This window comes from Heptranchias perlo, chromosome 9 (genome assembly GCF_035084215.1).
Source record: "Heptranchias perlo isolate sHepPer1 chromosome 9, sHepPer1.hap1, whole genome shotgun sequence".
Lineage (NCBI taxonomy): Eukaryota > Metazoa > Chordata > Chondrichthyes > Hexanchiformes > Hexanchidae > Heptranchias > Heptranchias perlo.
Genome location: NC_090333.1, coordinates 17,482,658 through 17,506,646, shown reverse-complemented (window position 1 = coordinate 17,506,646; position 23,989 = coordinate 17,482,658). Strand labels below are relative to the sequence as shown.

At 40.5% G+C, this 23,989-nt stretch overlaps 1 protein-coding gene across 3 annotated transcripts in view; it reads right to left on the bottom strand.

Annotated features, from left to right (window-relative positions):
* rpap2 (RNA polymerase II associated protein 2) overlaps positions 1–23,989 on the bottom strand; it is a 94,348-nt gene that overhangs the window by 7,938 nt on the left and 62,421 nt on the right. For 2 of the 3 annotated variants that reach the window (XM_067989921.1, XM_067989923.1), the window contains one exon: positions 93–249. In XM_067989921.1, coding sequence (XP_067846022.1) covers positions 93–249 — 157 coding nt within the window. Of the gene's footprint in view, positions 1–92; positions 250–23,989 lie in introns of those variants that run through there. The other variant, XR_010963828.1, reaches the window with a different exon arrangement.

Here is a 23,989-nt window from a genome sequence, read left to right as displayed (position 1 = left end):
CAGTGTAAGATTACTGACCAGTGATTTAACATTTGTTTAATATAATTCTGTAATTTAAAACTATAATGGTATTTCATTTTTGTTTTCCTGACCTCATTATTCTCAATTGTTGACATGACATTGAAAATGTTCCTCAAGTTCTCTAGGTCTTCACTCTGGATATGAAATTCTTTCAGAAGGGTAGATATGAACAGTTCTGAGGTGAGTCTCTGCAGAGACTCCTGAAGCAGTGAAGTCTTCACGGCTAGCCTGCATTCAAACAGATTGTAAGGAAAAATTTGAATATAGGTTTGAATTTTCTCAAGATTCAAGCAGTCTCCTTTAAAAAGATTTTCCACAGATTTAAAAAAAAATTAAAAATCAACTTTTACACATCTGCCAGTGGGGCACATCAAATATGATGAGCTAAAAACTCTCAGCTGAAGATCAATAAATAGTTGTCAACTAATCAGAACAGTACATTTAAACTATCCATGAATCTGGGGCACAAAATGAAGCGACCTCAATTCTTTTCCAACAGAAAGTATATCCTCCTCAGTTGCTCGTCTTGCAATAAACAAATAAACAAAATACTTGCAACTTAAATACTACAAATTAACCTTTTAGCTAAATCAAAGAGGATACAGTAACCTAATGTTATGATACTCTGCTAGCAACCCAGAGGTTGACAGTTCAAATCCCACCATGGCAAATTGTGAAATTGAATTTAATAAATCTCGTAATTTGTGGGCAGGCATCAGAAAAGTTCACCACAGAAGTTGTCGAATTGCCGTGAAAACCCAACTGGTTCACGAATATTCTTCAGGGAAGAGAACCTGCTTTCCCCATCTGGTCTGGCCTATATGTGACTCCAGTCCCATACTATTTGGTTCACTTTTAATACTCTCAGGGCAATCAGGAATGGGCAATAAGTACAGCCTTGCCAGTATCACCCACATCCCAAGCATAATTTTTTTTTAAAATGGAGAATGAGGGGTTTTGGGAAGGGATTTGGGCTGCAGTAGAATCATTGTTAACATCAGTAAAAGCACTCCAGATCTTGGATTACCCCATAAGCATCGCCACAGCAGATTTACTAGTATTAACATTAAAAAAAAGGCACGGCCTAATTTAGAAATTAAAACTAAAGAATCCAGCTAACTCCATGAATAAAAGATGATGGACAAAACTCACTGCTTCGAGAGCACAAACCTCCAAGTCAAGCTTTGAGGAATACGGTTTTGGAATATCATTGTGATCATATTTACTGGGCTATTTCCTGCTTCTGCTAAGCATGTCTGCCAAGGTGCCTGGAGTCTTGATAAATGTTTGGGTGTTACCAGCACAAGATCCATCTTGCAGAGACTTCTCCCTACAGCTAGTTTATTAACTTCACTGCAATATTGTCCGCCCACATAGGGAGTTGACTAGGAACAGTAGACGAGGAAAGCTTCATCCAGAATCTATTGCTGATAGTGATTCTTTTCAGAAAATGCTTCATGTTCTCTGTAATAGATGTATTTTTTGTAATTTCTAATGAAAGTGATGGCCGTTACAAATTGACACCTAGAAAAGCTTGCATTTATTTAACACCTTTCACATATTGAGGACTCCAAAAGCACTTTACAGCCATGAGTTACTTTTGAAGTGTAATCACTTGTTTTTGTAAAGCAGTGACTATCATTTCATCCCTGTCAAGCCATAGAAGCCTGCGCAGTGTGCATGCTACTTCCTGTGATGCTATTTCCCCAGTTTTAATTTTCTTCATCTTTCATTCCTTGCTTTGTATAGTGGAGGTCATCGGTCTTAAAGCAGCAGGGCAGAGAGGTCTTTCAGATACACAATCATAAATTTCTGATGTAAACCAACTCAGTATTATCCTAAAAACAATTTCCATTATTCATTTTCCTGATGCATACAAATTTCAAAGCATATGACTTCAGCAAGTTTTGACTTGATGCAATGAACTGTAGAAATCTTGTGCTTCAAACATCCAGGCTTGCAAGATGTCAAGTTAAACACTATTTACCAGACAATCAGTGTTATTATCTGAAATAGTCTGCAACATATGGGTAATGTGGAGTTTTCAATCTACCAGCAATTTTCTGTAAACAAGCTGAGGTTATATAAACAGACATAAATGCACACCTCTTTTATAAGAATTTGAACTGGGAGGGTAACTAGGACAGGACAGCAAGGTTCAATGCTGCAATCATGTGCTACAATTCGAGGAAGCATCCCATGTTATGCTATCAAGAAATCTAAATAAAATAACTGATTTTATTAGAGCAAGTAGAACCAAACAGTACTAAGGATTACATTATCCAGATGAAGATAGATTTTCTTTCTTTCTCAAAGCGAAACCCCAAACAGGATTTCTCAGCAGTGCATTGTACCAATGAACATATACACTTAATTGGCACATTACCACCAATTTGCTACTCCCAAATTAATAAAACTACTAATTTTTCTAAGACTAATTTTTTGAAAGTTTTTTTTTAAATACAAAGTTAGGGTACTGTATACTAATTTTTGATTCCTCGGATTTGCTCCTACAAATTAAAAACTATAGTTTGGATTGTCAATGATTACAAAAGCAGTCACCTGATGCTGAGAGAAAAGGTTTCATTTCACATCTGTTGACAACCAGTGCAATTTAGTGGAAAGACTTTTGAATTATTTAAGAAGCTTAAAAAGAGACAGGAAATGATAGTCTTGAAAACAGTAGGAACAACCTTCAGTGATGGATTTAAAGACAAAATTGTCAATTTTTTTGTAGATATTTTTAAATGCTTCATGTTCCAGAACAGCTAAAAGCACACAAATGCTTCAGCGGTATATATGTAGTACAAACATAGCATTTATAATGTTTAAACTGAATAAATACAAGAGGATGGAACAAAGGTATGTTGGTGAGGTGTAAAACCGTATCCATATTCTGAAACATTTGAAGACCAAGGTCACACAGATTACATGGTATTCAAAGCAGTATACAAGGCATGTCAAAGTGACAACAAAATATTGAAATAAAAAAAACTGGTACTGCAAACAGATCTTGTTATGCAAACACAAGTCAGGCTCAATGTAATACAAAAAGAGTTTGGGGGAAGGGAGATAGTGGCCTGAATATTATTTCAATTCTCTTCATTCCCCCCAAAAAATGTGTTCAAGATTTGATTTAATATGATTAAAAAAAGAGTAGAACTTTAGATCTGAAATTACAGATTCAGAACCTGAGATATAATTTATTCCTAAAAAAAATTAGATGATCAATATAAAATTATATTCCTCCTTTGGTGCGACAGTTATCCGTAACTACTCATGTTTTGTACAGGCTACTTATTGAACTGGAGAGTCTGGGGGGGGGGGGGGGGGGTGGGGAATTCAAATCGATAGGTGCCTGTATTGAACTTTTGAGAGACCAAGGCAAACCATAGGATCTTTCCCTACTGATAGTATGTAAGGATGCCACAGTGTGGCTATGCTGAGTGTATTTTGATCTAGAGAGGAATTAGCACAAGATCAGCAAGTGCCCAGGAGGGATCTTTTAAATAAAGCACTTAAAAATAAAAACAAAAAGAACTTTACTGTTTTTTTAAAAAAAAAACTATGCTTTACAGCATATGACTATTTACAAGCACAAATCAACCACACTGCAGGGGACTGATCAGTCCAGAGAAGCTGCCAGCAGGAAGTGTGGTGTGCAGAGTACATCTTCAACTACTTTTATATCGTTCTTATGCTGCTGGGTCCCAACATATGAATCTTGCACAGCTAGCAACTGCCACAAGCTAAAGTCACCAGTTTTTAAAAAAAAATAAAACTGTCATTTAGGAAGCTATAAGAAGTTAGAAGCACCCAGTTAAAAACACGATATGGACACCTACCTATTTTGAATTTCACCTTCATCCAGCCCTGGAAGTTCAGTAAGAAGCTTATACAAAATATGTGCAGTTCAGGACAACTGCTGCACAAAAGGTGTGTAATTTTATATTCACAAGTCAATCTCCTCCTGTGGCACTGCACATTGGGAGCAAAGACCAAGTGTAGACTTCAGATGAAAGGGCTTAGATGGAAGATCATAATTTGAATAGGGCATGCAGATATAATTGTGCTCCATTTTAAAAAGTCATACATCTGCCTTTATTTTTTTTTATATATACTTGGACAAAACCTACATCAATTTGGGAGGCCAGGGATTAGAATTGGTTGAAGTTGGAGGAGTTTCTCTGTAATACAGGATGAGGTGCTACAGTGTCACCACTGGTGGGAGGGTGTAATTACAGGCGGACAGTTTCCATTATAAATGTAGATAAGGGAATTTGTAAAGGAAAAGTTGATTCAGGAAATGCTCGGAGGTGCAAGGTTATTATATAAATTAGATAATTTAAAAAATATAAAATGTGTCCCAAATATGAATCTATAACTTGAGATAAGTAAACATGCTGTTTTGGCAGCATGATCCTGCACAACATCAGCACTTAGTGTGAGGCAACTTGTTATAGTGACATGACATTGGTGCTTTACACATATGCGGACTAAACTGTCACAGCAACCTGCACATCTGCAATGTACTGGAATCCACTTTGCAGCCATTTCACATGGAGATTAAATGTACTATTTGACCATAAACACAACAGTGCAGTGCACTTAGGTTGCCCTACTAAGCCCCAGCCTACAATATAAAACAGCTTGGAGACTGTGAATTACAACATTTAAAGCTGAGCAATCTAACCTTTCCTTTGTTATACTTCACACATGACTGGTAACATGAATCAGACTAAAAATTCAGAGGAAGTAGAAGGACTTTGTATGAAAAGCATGGTCTTGCCCAATTATAGTTCTTTCTGTGCAGAAAAAAATCATAGTAGTACAGATTACTTTATTGCAAAGAAACTGGGCCTTAGATTCAAACCCAGTTGGTGCCAAGTTACCTAAACTCAGCAGGGGCAGCGGTAGGGTGGTACAACTGGCCTCAATGAGAATGCTAGCAACTGAGCTAAGCTGACACTCATGGGTCTGGAATGTCAAGATGGAATTGCTACAGAGTCTACAGCACGGAAACAGGCCATTCGGCTCAATTGGTCAATGCCGGCATTCATATGCCGTACGAGGCTCCTCCCTCCCTATTTCATCTAACCCTATCAAAATACCTTCTATTCCTTTCTCCCTCATGTGCTTTTCTAGCTTCCCTTTAAATGCATCAATGCTATTTGCCTCAACTACTCCTTGTGGTAGTGTGTTCCACATTCTTACCACTCTTTGGGTGAAGAAGTTTCTCCTGAATCCCCTATTGCATTTATTACTAACTATCTTATATGTATGACCTCTAGTTTTGGACTCCCCACAAGTGGAAACATTTTCTCTATGTCTAGCCACCAAATCCTTTCATTATCTTAAAGACCTCTATCAGGTCACCCCTCAGCCTTCTCTTTTCTACAGCAAAGAGCCCCAGCCTGTTCAACCTTTCCTGATAAGTATATCCTCTCAGTTCTGGTATCAGAACTTGTGAATCTTTTTTGAACCCTTTCCAATGCCTCTATTATTTTTAGAACATGGGGACCAGAACTGTACACAATACTCCAAGTGTGGTCTAACCAAGTTTAACATAACTTCCGTGCTTTTCAATTCTATTCCTCTAGAAATTAACCCCAGTGCTTGGTTTGCCTTTTTTATGGCCTTGTTAACCTGCGTCGCTACTTTTAGTGATTTGTGTATCTGTACCCCGCGATCCCTTTGCTCCTCTACCCCATTTAGACTTATTATTCAAGCATGTGGCCTCCTTATTCTTCCTATGAAATGCATCACCTCACACTTATCTATATTGAAATTCATTTGCCAATTACACGCCCATTCTGCAAGTTCATTAATGTCTTCTTGCATTTGACGCATTCTTCCTTTGTATTAACTACACCCCCAATTTGGTGTCGTTCGCAGATTTTGAAATAGTACTTCTGATTCCCGAGTCCAAACCGTTAATATAAATTGGGAACAACAGTGGTCCCAGCACCAATGCCTGTGGAACACCACTTTCCACCTTTTGCCTGTCTGAGTAGCTAACTTTAACCCCATCTCTGTTTTCTGCTTTGTAACCAGCTTGCTATCCATTCTGCTAACTGTCTCCTGACTCCACATGCTCTGACCTTAGTCATGAGTCTACAAAGCGGAATCTTTTCGCAGGCCTTTTGAAATTCCAAATATATTATATCTACTGCATTACCCTTGTCTACCCCTTCTGTTACTTCTTCAAAGAATTCAATAAGGTTGGTCAAGCATGACTTTCCTTTCTGAAATCTGTGCTGACTACTCTATTATATTTTTGTTTTCTAGATGTTTCTTTATTACATCTTTGAGTAAAGATTCCATTATCTTTCCTACCACCGACGTTAAGCTAACTGGTCGATCGTCCGCTAGGCTTGTTCTAGCTCCCTTTTTAAATATAGGAATAACATTTGCTGTCCGCCAATCCTCTGGCACTATTCCCTTTCCTAATAAATTTTTATATAGATACGTAATAGTGCCTCTGCTATCTCTTCCCTAACTTCTTTTAATAAGTGCAGATGCAATCCATCTGGACCAGGGGTCTTATCCTTTCTAAGTTTGATTAGTTTATCAATGATCTCCCTTTCTACCTTAAATGTTTTTATATCTTTTTTGATCTCTTCTTCTAATGTCACGCCCACCTTGTTATTCTCCCTGGTAAATACCGAGGCAAAGTAACGATTCAATGTTTCTGCCATTTCGCTGTCATTACCTGTGAGTTTATCTTGAGCATCCCTTAGTGGCCTTATCTCTATCTTGATTTTTCTTTTGTTATTTATCTGTCTGTAGAATACTTTATTTCTTTTTATATTCCTTGATAATTTAAGTTCATAGTTCCTAATTGTTTTTTTTTACTTCTTCCTTAACCTCTTCGCATTCCCTTTTGTCATCCTATACTTTATTGTCTATGTACTTAGAGTATGCCTTTTTCTTTAGTTTCAATTTTACCCTCATCTCTTTATTCATCCATGGTTTTTCATTATTGGCTAGTTTGTTTCTTTTTTTCTAAAAAAAAGGAATATATTTCTGAACTCTATTGTTCATCATTTTAAATATTTCCCACTGCTGTTCTTTCTCTGTCAAAAAAAAACTTAGTTTATCTTCCCTAGTTCAATTTTCATCCCATCAAAATGAGCTATTTTCCAATCTATTATTTTGGACTTTGTCTTTCTCAACATTAGCTTTAAAATAATAATGATTATTATTGCCTTGATGTTCCCCTATGCTTACTTCTCGTATCTGCTCTGGTTCATTTCCCATTACTAGATCCCGCGGTGATTCCTCTCTTATTGGGTTCCTCACATACTGGGTAAGAGGAGTCCTGTACACACTGTAAAAAAAACTCCATTCCCCTTTCCCTATCTCTTCTTGCCAGTTTATTTGGGGGTAGTTGAAATCTCCTATGATTATTATTCGATGATTTTTTACTCATTTCATAGATTTGCCTGCATATTTCTTCCTCCACTTCCCTTCTAGTATTAGGTGGTCTGTAGAATATACCTATTAACATGATCGATCCCCCCTTCTCTTTTGTCTCAATCCATATGGAATCTGTTTCTATCCTACTACTTATGTCCCTTTTTTCTATTGCTATTATGTTGTCTCTAATTAATAGTTACTCCACCCCCCCTTCATCCTTCCCTATCCTTTATAAGCATGTTTTATGCAGCAATATTTAACTGTCAATCCTGTCCTTTATGTAGCCACATTTCAGTTATCCCTACCACATCCATCTCCCCGCTACAAATTATTGCCTCCAGTTCCCCCATTTTGTTTTGGATGCTGTGCACATTGCTGTACAGGTAACTTAATTTGTTTTTAATAATTGTTCCCCATACTTTATTTAACAATTATGTACTTTTGTTCTATAACTGTATTTGTTCCCTGACCGTTTATGTTACCCTTATTCCTTAACTTGATATGACCTTTACTCTCATCTCCTCGTTCTTTTATCTTCAGATTTATGTTATTTTCACCTGATCCATCCCCCCGTCTTACTAGTTTAAAGTCCTATCCACAGCCCCATTTTATTCTTTCCGCTAGAATACTGGTCCCATTCCAGTTCAGATGGAGCCCGTCTCAGCCGTACAGCTCCTTCATGTCCCAGTACTGGTGCCAGTGTCCCATGAAATAGAATCCCTCCCTCCCACACCAGTCTTTCAGCCACACATTCACCTTTGTGATCTGTCTATCCCTATGCCAATTACCACGTGACTCAGGTAGTAATCCCAAGATTACCGCCATGAGGTCCTGTTTTTTTTTTAAAATTTAGTTCCAAACTTCTGATATTCTCTCTGCAGAATCTCCTCCCTTTACTCCCCTGTACCATTGGTCCCAACTTGGACCATGACAACTGGATCTTCTCCCTCCCTTTCCAAGTTCCTCTCCAGTTGCTCAGAGATATCCTTTACCCTTGCACCAGATGGGCAGCACACCCTCCTGGACTCTTGGTTGCGACTGCAGTGGACGCTATCTATCCCCCTAATTATCGAATACCCTATGACTATAACCTTTCTATTCAGCTCCTCCCCACCTTGGACTGTCTCCTGCTCCACGGTGCCATGGTTAGCATTCTGGCTGTCCTCCCCGCAGTCTTTCTCCTTATCCTCACAGGTAGCAAATACATTGTACCCGTTGGCAGAACCGATGTCTCCGGGACTGCCTTCTCTACCTCCCCTTGGTTCCCCTTACTCTGCTGACTAACAGTCACACTCTCCCTTTCCTTTGCCTGTGCTTTCCTCTGAGGTGTGACTGTACTCTGGGGAAAACTATCCAAAAATTCCTCCCCCTCCCCTGTGTTGGAGTGTCTCTCAAATACCGAGCTGGAGTGTCTCAAGCCAGAGACATTTCCTGCAGATGTGGCAATCCGGGACAGTCTCACTGTCCAAACTCCCACATTTCACAGTCCCGACACATAGCCCGCACTGCCATTTCTAGTTTTTATTTATTTATTTGTAGTAATTTAATTCTAGACAGAATTACTTGAGATCTAGATTATATTTAGTAGATGGATTTAGCTTGATTTCAGATTAATTTGTAACTAGTCTTGTTTTTTGTTTATTACCTTTTCTTTTAGTATCCCCTTAACTCCTATTTATTACGCGTACCAGATTTTCATTTAATGCAATTCGGATCCCTTTAATGTTGGTATCCTCCATTTAGTTAATTTTATCCCCTTAGATCTAACATGACTGGACAAATGATCTGAGAAAGCACAGCAAAGACCAAGGGAAGTCTAGATTAAACTGCATTTATTTCAATGCAAGAAGTCTGATGGGCAAGGCAGATGAACTCAGGGCATGGATGGGTACATGGGACTGGGATGTTATAGCTATTACTGAAACATGGCTAAGGGAGGGGCAGGACTGGCAGCTAAATATTCCAGGGTACAGATGCTATAGGAAAGATAGAGCAGGAGGTAAGAGAGGAGGGGGAGTTGCGTTCTTGATTAGGGAGAACATCACGGCAGTAGTGAGAGAGGATATATCAGAGGGTTCGCCCACTGAGTCGATATGGGTAGAACTGAAAAATAAGAAGGGAGAGATCACGTTGATAGGATTGTACTACAGACCCCCAAATAGTCAACGGGAAATTGAGGAGCAAATATGTAAGGAGATTACAGACAGCTGCAAGAAAAATAGGGTGGTAATAGTAGGGGACTTTAACTTTCCCAACATTGACTGGGACAGCCATAGCATTAGGGGCTTGGATGGAGAGAAATTTGTTGAGTGTATTCAGGAGGAATTTCTCATTCAGTATGTGGATGGCCCGACCAGAGAGGGGGCAAAACTTGACCTCCTCTTGGGAAATAAGGAAGGGCAGGTGACAGAAGTGTTAGTGAGGGATCACTTTGGGACCAGTGATCATAATTCCATTAGTTTTAAGATAGCTATGGAAAAGGATAGGTCTGGCCCAAAAGTTAAAATTCTAAATTGGGGAAAGGCCAATTTTGATGGTATTAGACAGGAACTTTCAGAAGTTGATTGGGAGAGTCTGTTGGCAGGCAAAGGGACGTCTGGTAAGTGGGAGTCCTTCAAAAATGTGTTAACCAGGGTTCAGGGTAAGCACATTCCTTATAAAGTAAAGGGCAAGGCTGGTAGAAGTAGGGAACCTTGGATGACTCGGGAGATTGAGGCCCAAGTCAAAAAGAAGAAGGAGGCATATGACATGCATAGGCAGCTGGGATCAAGTGGATCCCTTGAAGAATATAGAGATTGCCAGAGTAGAGTTAAGAGAGAAATCAGGAGGGCAAAAAGGGGACATGAGATTGCTTTGGCAGATAAGGCAAAGGTGAATCCAAAGAGCTTCTACAAATACATAAAGGGCAAAAGAGTAACTAGGGAGAAAGTAGGGCCTCTGAAGGATCAACAAGGTCATCTATGTGCGGAACCACAAGAGATGGGTGAGATCCTAAATGAATATTTCGCATCGGTATTTACGTTTGAGAAAGGCATGGATGTTAGGGAACTTGGGGAAATTAATAGTGATGTCTTGAGCAGTGTACATATCACAGAGAGGGAGGTGCTGGAAGTCTTAACGCGCATCAAGGTAGATAAATCTCCGGGACCTGATGAAATGTATCCCAGGACGTTATGGGAGGTTAGGGATGAAATTGCGAGTCCCCTAGCAAAGATATTTGAATCATCCACCGCTACAGGTGAGGTGCCTGAAGATTGGAGGGTAGCAAATGTTGTGCCTTTGTTTAAGAAGGGCGGCAGGGAAAAGCCTGGGAACTACAGACCGGTGAGCCTGACATCTGTAGTGGGTAAGTTGTTAGAGGGTATTCTGAGAGACAGGATCTACGGGCATTTGGAGAGGCAGGGACTGATTAGGAACAGTCAGCATGGTTTTGTGAGAGGAAAATCATGTCTCACGAATTTGATTGAGTTTTTTGAAGGGGTAACCAAGAAGATAGATGAGGGCTGTGCAGTAGACGTGGTCTACATGGACTTTGTTACATAAGGTTAAATCTCACGGGATCCAAGGTGAGGTAGCCAATTGGATACAACATTGGCTTGACGACAGAAGACAGAGGGTGGGTGTAGAGGGTTGTTTTTCAAATTGGAGGCCTGTGACCAGCGGTGTGCCTCAGGGATCGGTGCTGGGTCTGCTGTTATTTGTTATTTATATTAATGATTTGGATGAGAATTTAGGAGGCATGGTTAGTAAGTTTGCAGATGACACCAAGATTGGTGGCATCGTGGACAGTGAAGAAGGTTATCTAGGATTGCAACGGGATCTTGATAAATTGGGCCAGTGGGCCGATGAATGGCAGATGGAGTTTAATTTAGATAAATGTGAGGTGATGCATTTTGGGAGATCGAATCGGGCCAGGACCTACTCTGTTAATGGTAGGGCTTTGGGGAGAGTTATAGAACAAAGAGACCGAGGAGTACAGGTTCATAGCTTCTTGAAAGTGGAGTCACAGGTGGATAGGGTGGTGAAGAAGGCATTAAGCTTGCTTGGTTTCATTGGTCAGAACACTGAATACAGGAGTTGGGATGTCTTGTTGAAGTTGTACAAGACATTAGTTAGGCCACACTTGGAATACTGTGTACAGTTCTGGTCACCCTATTATAGAAAGGATATTATTAAACTAGAAATAGTGCAGAAACGATTTACTACGATGCTGCCGGGACTTGATGGTTTGACTTATAGGGAGAGGTTGGATAGACTGAGACTTTTTTCCCTGGAGAGTAGGAGGTTGAGGGGTGATCTTATACAAGTCTATAAAATAATGAGGGGCATAGATAAGGTAGATAGTCAAAATCTTTTCCCAAAGGTAGGGGAGTCGATAACGAGGGGACATAGATTTAAGGTGAGAGGGGAGAGATACAAAAGGGTCCAGAGGGGCAATTTTTTCACTCAAAGGGTGGTGAGTGTCTGGAACGAGCTGCCAGAGGCAGTAGTCGAGGCAGGTACAATTTTGTCTTTTAAAAAGCATTTGGACAGTTACATGGGTAAGATGGGTATAGAGGGATATGGGCCAAGTGCAGGCAATTGGGACTAGCTTAGTGGTATACACTGGGCAACATGGACATGTTGGGCCGAAGGGCCTGTTTCCATGTTGTAAACTTCTATGATTCTATAATCTATATATTTATTTATTGTTCTCCTTGGTTTAAGTAACCCCTCTGCATCTAATTCCCACTCTCACCAATTTCCCATAGTCACTCTGTTTAACAAGTCACTTAAAGCTCTGTGCTTTTGCAGGTACCCCTCTAATCTATACCTTCAGAAACACACTAGTTACAACTGGTGAGTCAACTCCGAGCCATAATAATTAACACCTAGTCAGGGACCCACTTACAGGTGATTGACTTATCAGCCACTGATTTGCAGTTTTTAAAAAAAATATTCAGGAAGAAAACCAAGTTAGATATTAGTTTGATAACACGGTTTCTGTACAACTTACCCACTACTTACCAGTGAATTCCCACTCTCACCACATTCCCGTCGCCACTCTGTTTAGCAAGTCACTCCCTATACACCCAACTCTCACCAAGCTTTGTGCTTGAAGCTCAGCTGGCCTATATGAGTAAGTAATCTACAATAACACTCTAGTATTAGTACAGAGGGAGCGCTGCTTTATTGGATGAGATATTAAAGCTGGGTATTATCTACCTGTTGCAGTAGTTAAAGATCCCATGGCACTATTGAAAGAACGGAGTTCTTTTGGTGTCCTGGCAACATTCCTCCCTCAAACAACACTATCAAAAATAGATTATCTGGGCATTCATCTCACTGCTGATTGTGGGATCTTGCTATGTGCAAAGGGACGGTCTGGTTTGATGACATAACTAAAAAGGAATTAATTCCAAATCAGGTGCTTTGGGATGCTTCTGAGAGAAGTGATAAGATCCTACACAAATGCAAGTCCTTTTTTCCTTTGGGAAAAGTCCACAGCCAGAACAAAAAGAGCCAGGAATGTAACTGTGTAGTAACAAAGTATTCACATGAATGGTTGTTCCAGCAATGCCAAATCTGCCCTGTAAGAAGAGATGAATTCAGCATCAAGGGAGCCGGTAGTGGCAGCATGGATACGGAATTGGCTAAGTGACAGGAAACAGAGAGTAGCGGTTGTTTTTCGGACCAAAGGAAGGTGTACAGTGGTGTTCTCCAGGGGTCACTACTAGGGCCACTGCTTTTTTAATGACTTGGACTTGGGTGTACAGGGCACAATTTAAAAATCTGCAGATGACACAAAATTTGTAAGTGTAGTAAACAGTGAGGAGGATAGTGATAGACTTCGAGAGGGCATAGACAGGCTGGTGGAATAGGAGGGCACATGGCAGATGAAATTTAATGCAGAGAAGTGCGAAGTAATATATTTTGGCAGGAAGAATGAGGAGAGGCAATATAAATTAAATGGTACAATTCTAAAGGGGATGCAGGAACAGAGAGACATGGAGATATAGGTACACAAATCTTTGAAGGTGGCAGGACAGGTTGAGAAAGTGGTCAAAAAAGCATCCAGGATCCTGGGCTTTATAAATAGAGGCATAGAGTACAAAAGCATGGAAGTTACGTTGAATGTTTATAAAACACTGGTTCGGCCACAGCTGGAGTATTGTGTCCAATTCTGGACACCGCACTTTAGTGCAGGCCTTAGAGAGGGTGCAGAAAAGATTTACTAGAATCGTTCCAGGGATGAGGGACTTCAGTTACGTGGATAGACTGGAGAAGTTGGGGTTGTTCTCCTTAGAGCAGAGAAGTTTAAGAGGAGATTAGGTAGAAGTGTTCAAAATCATGAAGAATTTAGATAAAGTAAATAAAAAGAACCTCTTCCCATTGGCGGAAGGGTCAAGAATCAGAGGACACAGATTTGTGGTGATTGGGAAAAGAACCAAAGGTGACATGAGGAAAAACGTTTTTTTTAAATGCAGCAAGTAGTTATGACCTGGAACGTGCTGCCTGAAAGCAGATTCAATCATGGCTTTCAAAAAGGAACTGGATAAATACTTGAAGGGAAATAATTTGCAGGGCTACAGGGAAAGAGCGGGGGAATGCTCTTACAAAGAGCTAGCATGGGCCCGATAGGCCGAATTTCCTCCTTCTTTGCTGTAATTATATAAAGAGCTATAAGTGTGACCTATTATGAGTTTTCATTGAGATACAAATAGATCGCTACAAATAATCTAGTCAGTGGAAAGTAGGGTGGACTATCAGGTGTGACTAAAACCCAGTCCTAAACCAGAGGTTTGGTAGGCCTTTATTATCCATGATTTGTTTTTATTATAATCTTTGTCTCTTAAGTCACTGAAATGATTTGGCATGGTCTTATCTCACATCGTGGGTGACATCCTGGGCTTTATTAATAGAGGCAGAGAGTACGCATGCAAGGAAGTTATGCTAAATCTTTATAAAACACTGGTTAGGGCTCAGTTGGAATACTGTGTTCAATTTTGGGTACCACACTTTAGGAAGGATGTCAAGGCCTTAGGATAGGGTGCAGAAGAGATTTACTAGAATGGCACCAGGGATGAGGGACTGCAGTTATGTGGAGAGACTGGAGAAGCTGGGGTTGTTCTCCTTAGAACAGAGAGGGTGAAAGGAGATTTGATAGAGGTGTTCAAAATCATGAACGGTTTGAACAGTGTAAATAAGGAGAAACTGTTTCCAGTTGCAGAAGGGTCAGTAACCAGAGGACACAGATTTAAGGTGATCAGCAAAAGAACCAGAGGCGACATAGAATCATAGAAGTTTACAACATGGAAACAGGCCCTTCAGCCCAACATGTCCATGTCGCCCAGTTTATACCACTAAGCTAGTCCCAATTGCCTGCACTTGGCCCATATCCCTCTATACCCATCTTACCCATGTAACTGTCCAAATGCTTTTTAAAAGACAAAATTGTACCCGCCTCTACTACTGCCTCTGGCAGCTCGTTCCAGACACTCACCGCCCTTTGAGTGAAAAAATTGCCCCTCTGGACCCTTTTGTATCTCTCCCCTCTCACCTTAAATCTATGCCCGCTCGTTATAGACTCCCCTACCTTTGGGAAAAGATTTTGACTATCTACCTGATCTATGCCCCTCATTATTTTATAGACTTCTATAAGATCACCCCTCAACCTCCTACTCTCCAGGGGAAAAAGTCTCAGTCTATCCAACCTCTCCCTATAAGTCAAACCATCAAGTCCTGGTAGCATCCTAGTAAATCTTTTCTGCACTCTTTCTAGTTTAATAATATCCTTTCTATAATATGGTGACCAGAACTGTACACAGTATTCCAAGTGTGGCCTTACTAATGTCTTGTACAACTTCAACAAGACATCCCAACTCCTGTATTCAATGTTCTAACCAAGCATGCTGAATGCCTTCTTCACCACCCTATCCACCTGTGACTCCACTTTCAAGGAGCTATGAACCTGTACTCCTAGATCTCTTTGTTCTATAACTCTCCCCAACGCCCGACATGAGGAAACATTTTTTTTTAATGCAGCGAGTTGTAATGATCTGGAATGCACTTCCTGGAAGGGTAGTGGAAGCAGATTCAATAGTAACTTTCAAAAGGGAATTAGATAAATACTTGAAGGGAAAAATTTTACAGGGCTATGGGGAAAGAGCAGAGGAATGGGACTAATTGGATAGCTCTTTCAAAGAGCTGGCACATGCAGGATGGGCTGAATGGCCTCTTTCTGTGCTGTACCTACTATGAGTGTGGCTCTCATATGATGGGTGACATACTGGCTTTGGAAAAGGTTCAGAGGAGAACTACAAGAATGATCCCTTGCTTAAAGAACCGTAGTTACTCAGAGAGGCTTAAAGGGCTGGGTCTATTTACTCTAGTGCAGCACAGACTTAGAGGCGAGCTGATAGAGGTATATAAAATAATGAAAGGGCTGGATTGCGTGCCTATTGATAGATTATTTCAGTTTGACAGAATGGGAAGGACCGGGGGGCATGCATTTAAACTGTGCAAGAGTAGGAATAGGCCAGATGTTAGGCAGTTCTTCTTTTCCCAGAGAGCGGTGAGACTCTGGAATGTGTTGCTGGCTTGTGCGGTGTGTGCTGACTCTCTGCACGTCTTCAAAAGGGAGCTTGACCGGTTCTTGGCTAGGGTAGAGATCGCATCATATAAAAGGTAAGTAATTGAAAGGATTAACAGTTAAAGTATACACGGTCAATGTGATTTACTGGTCTGGGTTTGATCGCCTGAGAGGTCGGAGGGGAATTTTTCAGATTTATTTCCCCCCCCCCTCATTGGGCCTGGGTTTTTTTCAGACTTGATGGATCGGCTTGTCGTGTCTCGCCCGTCATTTTTGTATGTTTGTATTATAAACTACCTAAGTGAAAAGGACAACTGGCAGAAAATGCTATGACCCATATAACAGGCCTTGCAAAGCAGAAACAAAAACTAGCTGCAAACAATCCAAACCAATTCCTTCCATTACAAAGCAGCCTAGTGTCAAAAATCTTTCATCACTCAAATCATCACATGTTCACTACCTTGCTGTATCCAAAAGAAAGCTAATATAAAATCCAGCAAGGCAGCTTTGCTGAATGTAGTCTCCAGGGTAAAGAGTTTCCATTAGAAGTGATTAATATTTGATGGAAGGTCCTGAAAAGGCAATGTCTATCTGGCAACCAATTTGAACACTCTGAAGTGTCTGTTCAAGGCCAGCAAATGTGTTAAAACACAGTAATGTTTACAAATATAAATCTAAATTTCACATTGTTATCAGCACCAATTTTTGATTTGTAGTAAATCTGACACTGCACTACTCGAAGACTGAAGTCAGATCCTCTTATCCCAATATATTTTTAAGACATGAACATGGAGAATTTACAAGAGATAAAATTAATTTGCTGCTCAAATATTTTATCAGTTCTTAGGAAGTAATTAATAAACTAGGAACAGGAGTAGGCCATTCAGCCCCTCAAGTCTGTCCCGCCATTCTACTATGGCTGATCTGTACCTCAACTCCATTTATCTGCCTTTGTTCCATATTCCTTGACACACTTACCTAACAAAACTATCAAAGTTTCAGGACTTAGTCCTGAAAATTTCAACTGACCCGGCATCCACAGCCTTTTGGGGGAAGAGTTTTCCAGATTTCCACAATCCCTTATGTGAAAAAGTGCTTCTTGATTTCACTCTTAAAAGGCCTAACTCTAATTTTAAGATTATCCCCCCCTTGTTCTGGATTCTCCCACTAGAGAAAATAGTTTTTTTGTATCTATCCTATCAAATTCCGCAATCATTTTAAAGTCCTCGATTAGATCCCTTGAACCTTCTCAACTCAAGCGAATACTAACCAAGTTTATGCAACTCGGAATTTAACCTTTTAAGCCCTGGTGTCATTCTGGTGAATTTGTACTGACCCCATCCAAGACTAATATATCCTTCCTGAGGTGCGGTGCCCAAAACTGAACGCAGTACTCCAGATGGGGTCTAACCAAGGCTCCTTACAGCTGAAGCATAACTTTCTCCCTTTTCTATTCCAGGCCCCTTGCAATAAAGGCCAACATTCCATTAACCTTTTTGATTACTTTTTGTACCTGCATACTAGCTTTTAGTGGTGTGTCCAGGGCAACCCAAATCCCTTTGCTCCTCCACAGTTCCCAGTTTACCATAAGAAAATATTTTGATTTGTCTTTCTTGGGGATCCAAAGTGGATGACCTCACACTCCCTACACTGAACTCCATCTGCCAGTTTTCCCATTCACGTAATCTGTCTATATCGCTTTGTCACTTCCACCTGCTTTAAAGACTGAAAATTTATTTTGTTATAATAAAAGATCTGAGGAAAAAAGACTGAACCCCCCCCCCCAGCCCTCACCGCACAACTTATTTTACCTTCTAATTTAGTGTCATCTGGATACTTGGATATACAACTCTCTATGCCTTCATCCAAGTCATTGATATAATTGTGAAAAGCTGAGACCACAGTACTGGGGAACACTAGTCACATCCCGCCAATCGGTGTACGTTCCCATTATCCCTACTCTCTGACTCCTACCTCTCAACCAATTACCAACTCAAATCATATTATCTCTAATTCCATGCGCTTTTATTTTTACTAATAATCTCTTGTACGAAACCTTATCAAATGCCTTCTGGAAGTCCATATAAACAACATCCAGAGACAGTCCCCTATCTACAATGTCCGTGACCTCAAAAAATTCAACTAGTCAGACATGACCTACCCTTCACAAGTCTGTGCTGACTTTCTTTGATCAGCTTGGAATTGTAATAAAGATTTTTTTGATACAAGAACAAAAACAAAATTATATTTCACAAGTACCTTGGCTTTGTGTAAACACATTACATAAATCTAAGTTCTGAGGGAATTTCCACACCACAATCTGTTCTTTAAAATCCAACATTTATGTGTTGTTTATATAATAAAAATACAAGACTGGAGGAAAAATATAGTACAAAACATATGACACAAGTATACTTTGTAGTTTATATGTACTGCTTTCTTCAAGTGCTTGTTCTCTGTTATAAGAGGTAAAGCAGAGAACAAGCACAGAGAAAATAGTACACGTAACATCTGTGAAAAAAAATTTATTAACACTTAATGTACAAAGCAGAATACCACAAATCTAGACACCAATTGTAAAAATGAAGGCAAATCTAAATTGATTTGTGTCCCCCTCAAGTAAAATACAAAGCTCACATATGAAAATCAAATCACATGGTTGCTATTGCATGTGATACACCTACCACAATGAAAGAGGACAAGTTCAAGTATACATAGCTGTAAGGCAACTCTGGAGTACAAATCAGACATCCTTTAAAGAATTAGATGTCGCATCAGTTCAAAAACACTCAGAAGGACTCCTAGCAAAAGTACTGTAACCAACATCAAGAAAAGCTACTGCAAACTTGTTCATTTGTTCAAGTACTGGTTACATTTCTAAGTGTTTTTAAATATTGAACCTAAATTACTTTAAAATCCGACCGAAAATACTTCTCACGTGACACAGATCAAGTTATTTCACTGTATTTGTTATTTCCTGAACTGAAACAGTAAACTTGATTGGTTGAAGACTTGCCATGCATGAGAAAATGATTTTCACCATTTTCCACCAATTCAAATCAGTGGTCAACTGTTTGCAGTGTGACGTCAGTCATCAATAGAAGTGAGATTAGCCTCTGGTGACACGAAGGACTCACATTCAGCACAAAACTTATTAAAGAGCATCTTGAGGTATTTTCATGTTATGCACAGCAACATATTAAGCATGAGCTCCTAGGATCCAAATTTACCACACTTCAATTTTGGACCAATCAGGAGTGGAAAGGACACATTTTCTTCCTCCCACACCCAGGGGTTCTAAGGTCAATAGAAGACCCCAACTGCTGCCCAAGATGAGATGAGCTAAACGAGCACAAAAGGGGTGACTGGTTCTGAAACCTCTGGTCTGTATGGCTCTAGCCAAATTAACAAATTGTGTTAATCTAAATCAACCTTTATGGCATTTGACCGTTGACAATGCCATCCTCCTCCACTGGTTCTCAATTGTCTAAGACCATTCCTACTTCTCTGAATGAAGCCAGTGCATGCCCAGGAATAGTTTCCCTTCCGTCACCTGAACAGTCATCTCCAGAATCAATCAAGGATCTATCCTTTGCACCCCCCCCCTTCCTTATGTCACCAAGGTGTAGCATGTCAATAGCTCGTAGCTACCGTATGTATGCTGATGACACCCAGCTTTACCTTTCCACCACGTCTTGGCTCTACAGCCACATCTATGTTACACTGCTTCTCCAATCAAGTCTTGGATGAGTCACAACTTCCTTCAGCTGAACATCATGGTTTTCAGTGCCTGACAAACTCCACCCTCTTACTACTGATGCCATCGTCCTCCCTGGTACTGTCTTAGGCTGAACAAAGCTGTGCGCAACCTCGGCATCTCAAGTGACCCCGACAGCTTCTCCATCACGAAGTCTGTTTACTTCTACCTCCGCAAATTGCCTGTCTCCATCCCAAGCTCAGCAGCCCCTACTGCCAAAATCTCTATCCAATGCTCTCCTGCTGGCTTCCCATCACCCACTTTCCATAAACTGCAATCTATCCTCCTTCCAACTCTACTCCTCTCTATTTATATTTATTTCAAACTGGAGCTCTTGCATGAGTCGCATCCTATGCTCTACCTACTCCCCCAGCAATGTCCAGTGCCACCTGACACCCACTACCCATCTTCAAATTACTCCCTTCCCCACATCTAAAGATCCATTACCCCTCCAATAGCTGCCACTTGCCAACCAAACCTCTACCTCCCTCAGCTGCTCACCCCTTCAACTGATTATGCCCACACTCACTACCCTTCCCCACATATTAACTACTCCCTCTGCAAATACACACTTCCCCAACTGAATTCTTACTATCCCGATCCCCAAAATACTATCCATCGTACCCTTGACCCTTTGAATTACTCATTACCCCTCTCGACCCCCTTCACTACTTTGCCTCAACTACCATTCTAACCCAAAATTTCCTCAATTCTTTCTCCACCAGCTACTCACTACTCTTCCCAAACCGATCACACCCTGCACAACACCTCGCTGCTTCAATCCCCTAACCTTCTCTTCCAAAATCACAAAACAACCCTTCTGAAATATTATATTATCATACTTACCGTCACAAGCATCACATTTTATGGATAGTGCGGTTACAGGAAAATATTATACTACTTCCATTGCAAGAGTGTTTGTTTTAAGCTGTAAGTTACATATCCTTATCATACTTAGCTTTCAGTCTTCTGAAGCTAGGTGGTGCATTGGCACTATGCTCCAGATCATGGAAGGACCGTGGCTGCTGCTCCCCAACCTGCTATAGAAAGACAGACACTGTTCTCTGCAGCTATCACAGGAAGTCCCAAAGGCTGTGTTGCCTGCCCGGTGCCAGGGTTAAGGATATCTCCTCACGGCTGGAAAAGAACTTGGAGCATGAGGGGGAAAATCCAGTTGTCGTGGTCCACGTAGGAATCAACGACATAGGTAGAACTAAGAATGAGGCTCTGCTGAGACAGTTTGCGGAGCTAGGGTCTAACAAAAGGTAATAATCTCTGGATTACTGCCTGAGCCATGCACAAACTGGCATAGGGTCAAACAGATCAGAGAGCTAAATGCGTGGCTCAAGGAGTGGTGTGGGAAACAGGGGTTTCGATTCATGGGGCACTGGCACCAGTACTGGGAAAAGAGAGCTGTTCCGTTGGGATGGGCTCCACTTAAAACAGGACTGGGACCAGTGTCCTGGCGAATCAAAAAACTAGGGCTGTAGATAGGGCTTTAAACTAAAAAAAGGGGCGGGGAGAGAAGAAGAAGGGTCAGATGAGGGGAAATATAGAAATCAAAAGAGAAAAGTCAAGGCAACAGAGCAGTGTAGTGATTTGGGTAAAAATAAGCAAAATCTGGCAGGAAGGGACAGAGAGCTTAACGGTAATAGTGCATCAGCGAATAAGATCAAAACAGGGAAAAATGGTAAAAAGTTAAAATTAAAGGCTCTTTATCTGAATGCACAAAGTATTTGTAACAAAATAGATGAATTAGTGGCACAAATAAAGATAAATGGATTTGATCTAATAGCCATTACAGAGACAAGGTTGCAAGGTGACCAAGGTTGGGAACTAAATATTCTAGGCTCCCTAACAGTAGCTATATCGTTGGACATATTAATCAGGACATAAGAGCTTGTAACAATGGTAATGCAATAATCGTGGGGGACTTTAATCTTCATCTCGGCTGGACAAATCAAATTGGCAAAGGCAGTCTGCAGGGCAAGTTCATTAAATGTATTTGAGACAGTTTCCTAGAACAATATGTCATGGAACCAAATAGGAAACAGGCTATTGTTTAATGAGACAGGGTTAATTAGTAATCTCACAGTAAAGGATCCTCTGGGGAAGAGTGATCATAATATGATAGAATTGCACATTGAGTTTAAGAGTGACGTACCTAAGACCGAAACTAGAGTCTTAAACTTAAATAAAGCCAATTACATAGGTATAAGGGGAGCGTTGGCTCAGGTAGATTGGGAAATTAGATTAAAGGGTATGACGGTAGATAAGCAATGGCAAACATTTAAAAGAAACATTTCAATATTCTAAATAAATAAACATTCCATTGAGAAATGGAAACTTCACGGGAAAAGTGATTCATCCGTGGCTAACTTAAGAATAGTATTAGATTAAAGGAACAGGCCTATAATGTTGCCAAGAAGAGTAGTAAGCCTGAGGATTGGGAGAGTTTTAGAAACCAGCAAAGGATGACCAAAAAATTGATGAAAAAGGGATTAAAATTGAATATGAAAGTAAACCAGCAAGAAATATAAAAATGGATTGTAGGAGCAGCTACAAGTATGCAAAAAGGAAGAGAGTAGCAAAAGTAAATGTTGGTCCCTTAGTTGCTGAGACAGGAGAAATTATAATGGGAAATAAAGAAACGGCAGAGACGTTAAACAAATATTTTGTATCTGTCTTCATAGTAGAAGACACAAAAAGCATACCAGAAATAGTGGGGAATCAAAGGGCTTAGGAGAGTGAGGAACTTAAAGTAATTAATATCAGTAGAGAAAAAGTACTGGAGAAATTAATGGGACTAAAAGCCAATAAACCCTCTGGACCCGAGGGCCTACATCCTAGGGTTCTAAAAGAGGCGGTGGCTGAGATAGTGGATGCATTGGTTATGATCTTCCAAAATTCCCTAGATTCTGGAACGGTCCCAGCGGATTGGTAGGCAGCAAATGTAACCCCTCTACTCAAGAAAGGAGGGAGAGAGAAAACAAGGAACTACAGGCCAGTTAGCCTGACATCCGTCGTTGGAAAAAGAAAATCAAAATCATAACATGATTAGGCAGAGTCAACACGGTTTCATGAAAGGGAAATAGTGTTTGACAAATTTATTAAAGTTTTTTGAGGATGTAACTAGCAGGGTAGATAAAGGGGAACTAGTGAATGTAGTATATCTGGATTTTCAAAAGGTGATAAGGTGCCGCATAAAAGGTTGTTACATAAGATAAGGATTCATAGGATTGGGGGGTAATATATTAGCATGGATAGAGGATTGGTTAATGGACAGAAAACAGAGAGAAGGGATAAACGGGTCATGTTCAGGTTGGCAGGCTGTAACTAGTGGAGTGCTGCAAGGATCAGTGCTTGGGCCCCAGCTATTTACAATCTATATTAATGACTTAGATGAAGGGACCAAGTGTAATGTATCCAAGTTTGCTAATGATACAAAGCAAGGTGGGAAAGTAAGCTGTGAGGAGGACATAAAGAGTCTGCAAAGGGATATAGACAGGTTAGGTGAGTGGGCAAGAAGGGGGCCAATGGAGTATAATGTGGGGAAATGTGAGGTTAGTCATTTTGGCAGGAAGAATAGAAAAACAGAATAGTTTTTAAATGGTGAGAAACTATTAAATGTTGGTGTTCAGTGAAATTTGGATGACCTCGTACAAGAAACACAGAAAGTTAACATACAGGTACAGCAAGCAATTAGGAAGGCAAATGGCATGTTGGTCTTTATTGCAAGGGGGTTGGAGTACAAGAGTAAGGAAGTCTTACTACAATTGAACAGGGCTTTGGTAAGACCTCACCTGGAGTACTGTGTACAGTTTTGGTCTCCTTATCTAAAGAAGGATATATTTGCCTTGGAGGTGATGCAACGATGGTTCACTAGATTGATTCCTAGGATGAGAGGGTAGCCCATGAAGAGAGATTGAGTAGAATGGGCCAATACTCTCTGGAGTTTAGAAGAATGAGGGGTAATCTCATTGAAACATAGAAGATTCTGAGGGGGATTGACAGGGTAGATGCTGAGAGGTTGTTTCCCCTGGAGAGTCTAGAACTAGGGGGGCATAGTCTCAGGATAAGCGGTCAACCATTTAAGACTGAGATGACGAGGAATTTCTTCAGAGGGTTGTGGATGCTGAGTATGTTCAAGACTCAGATTGATAGATTTTTGGACTCCAGGAGAATCAAGGGAAATGGGGAAAGGGCGGGAAAGTGGAGTT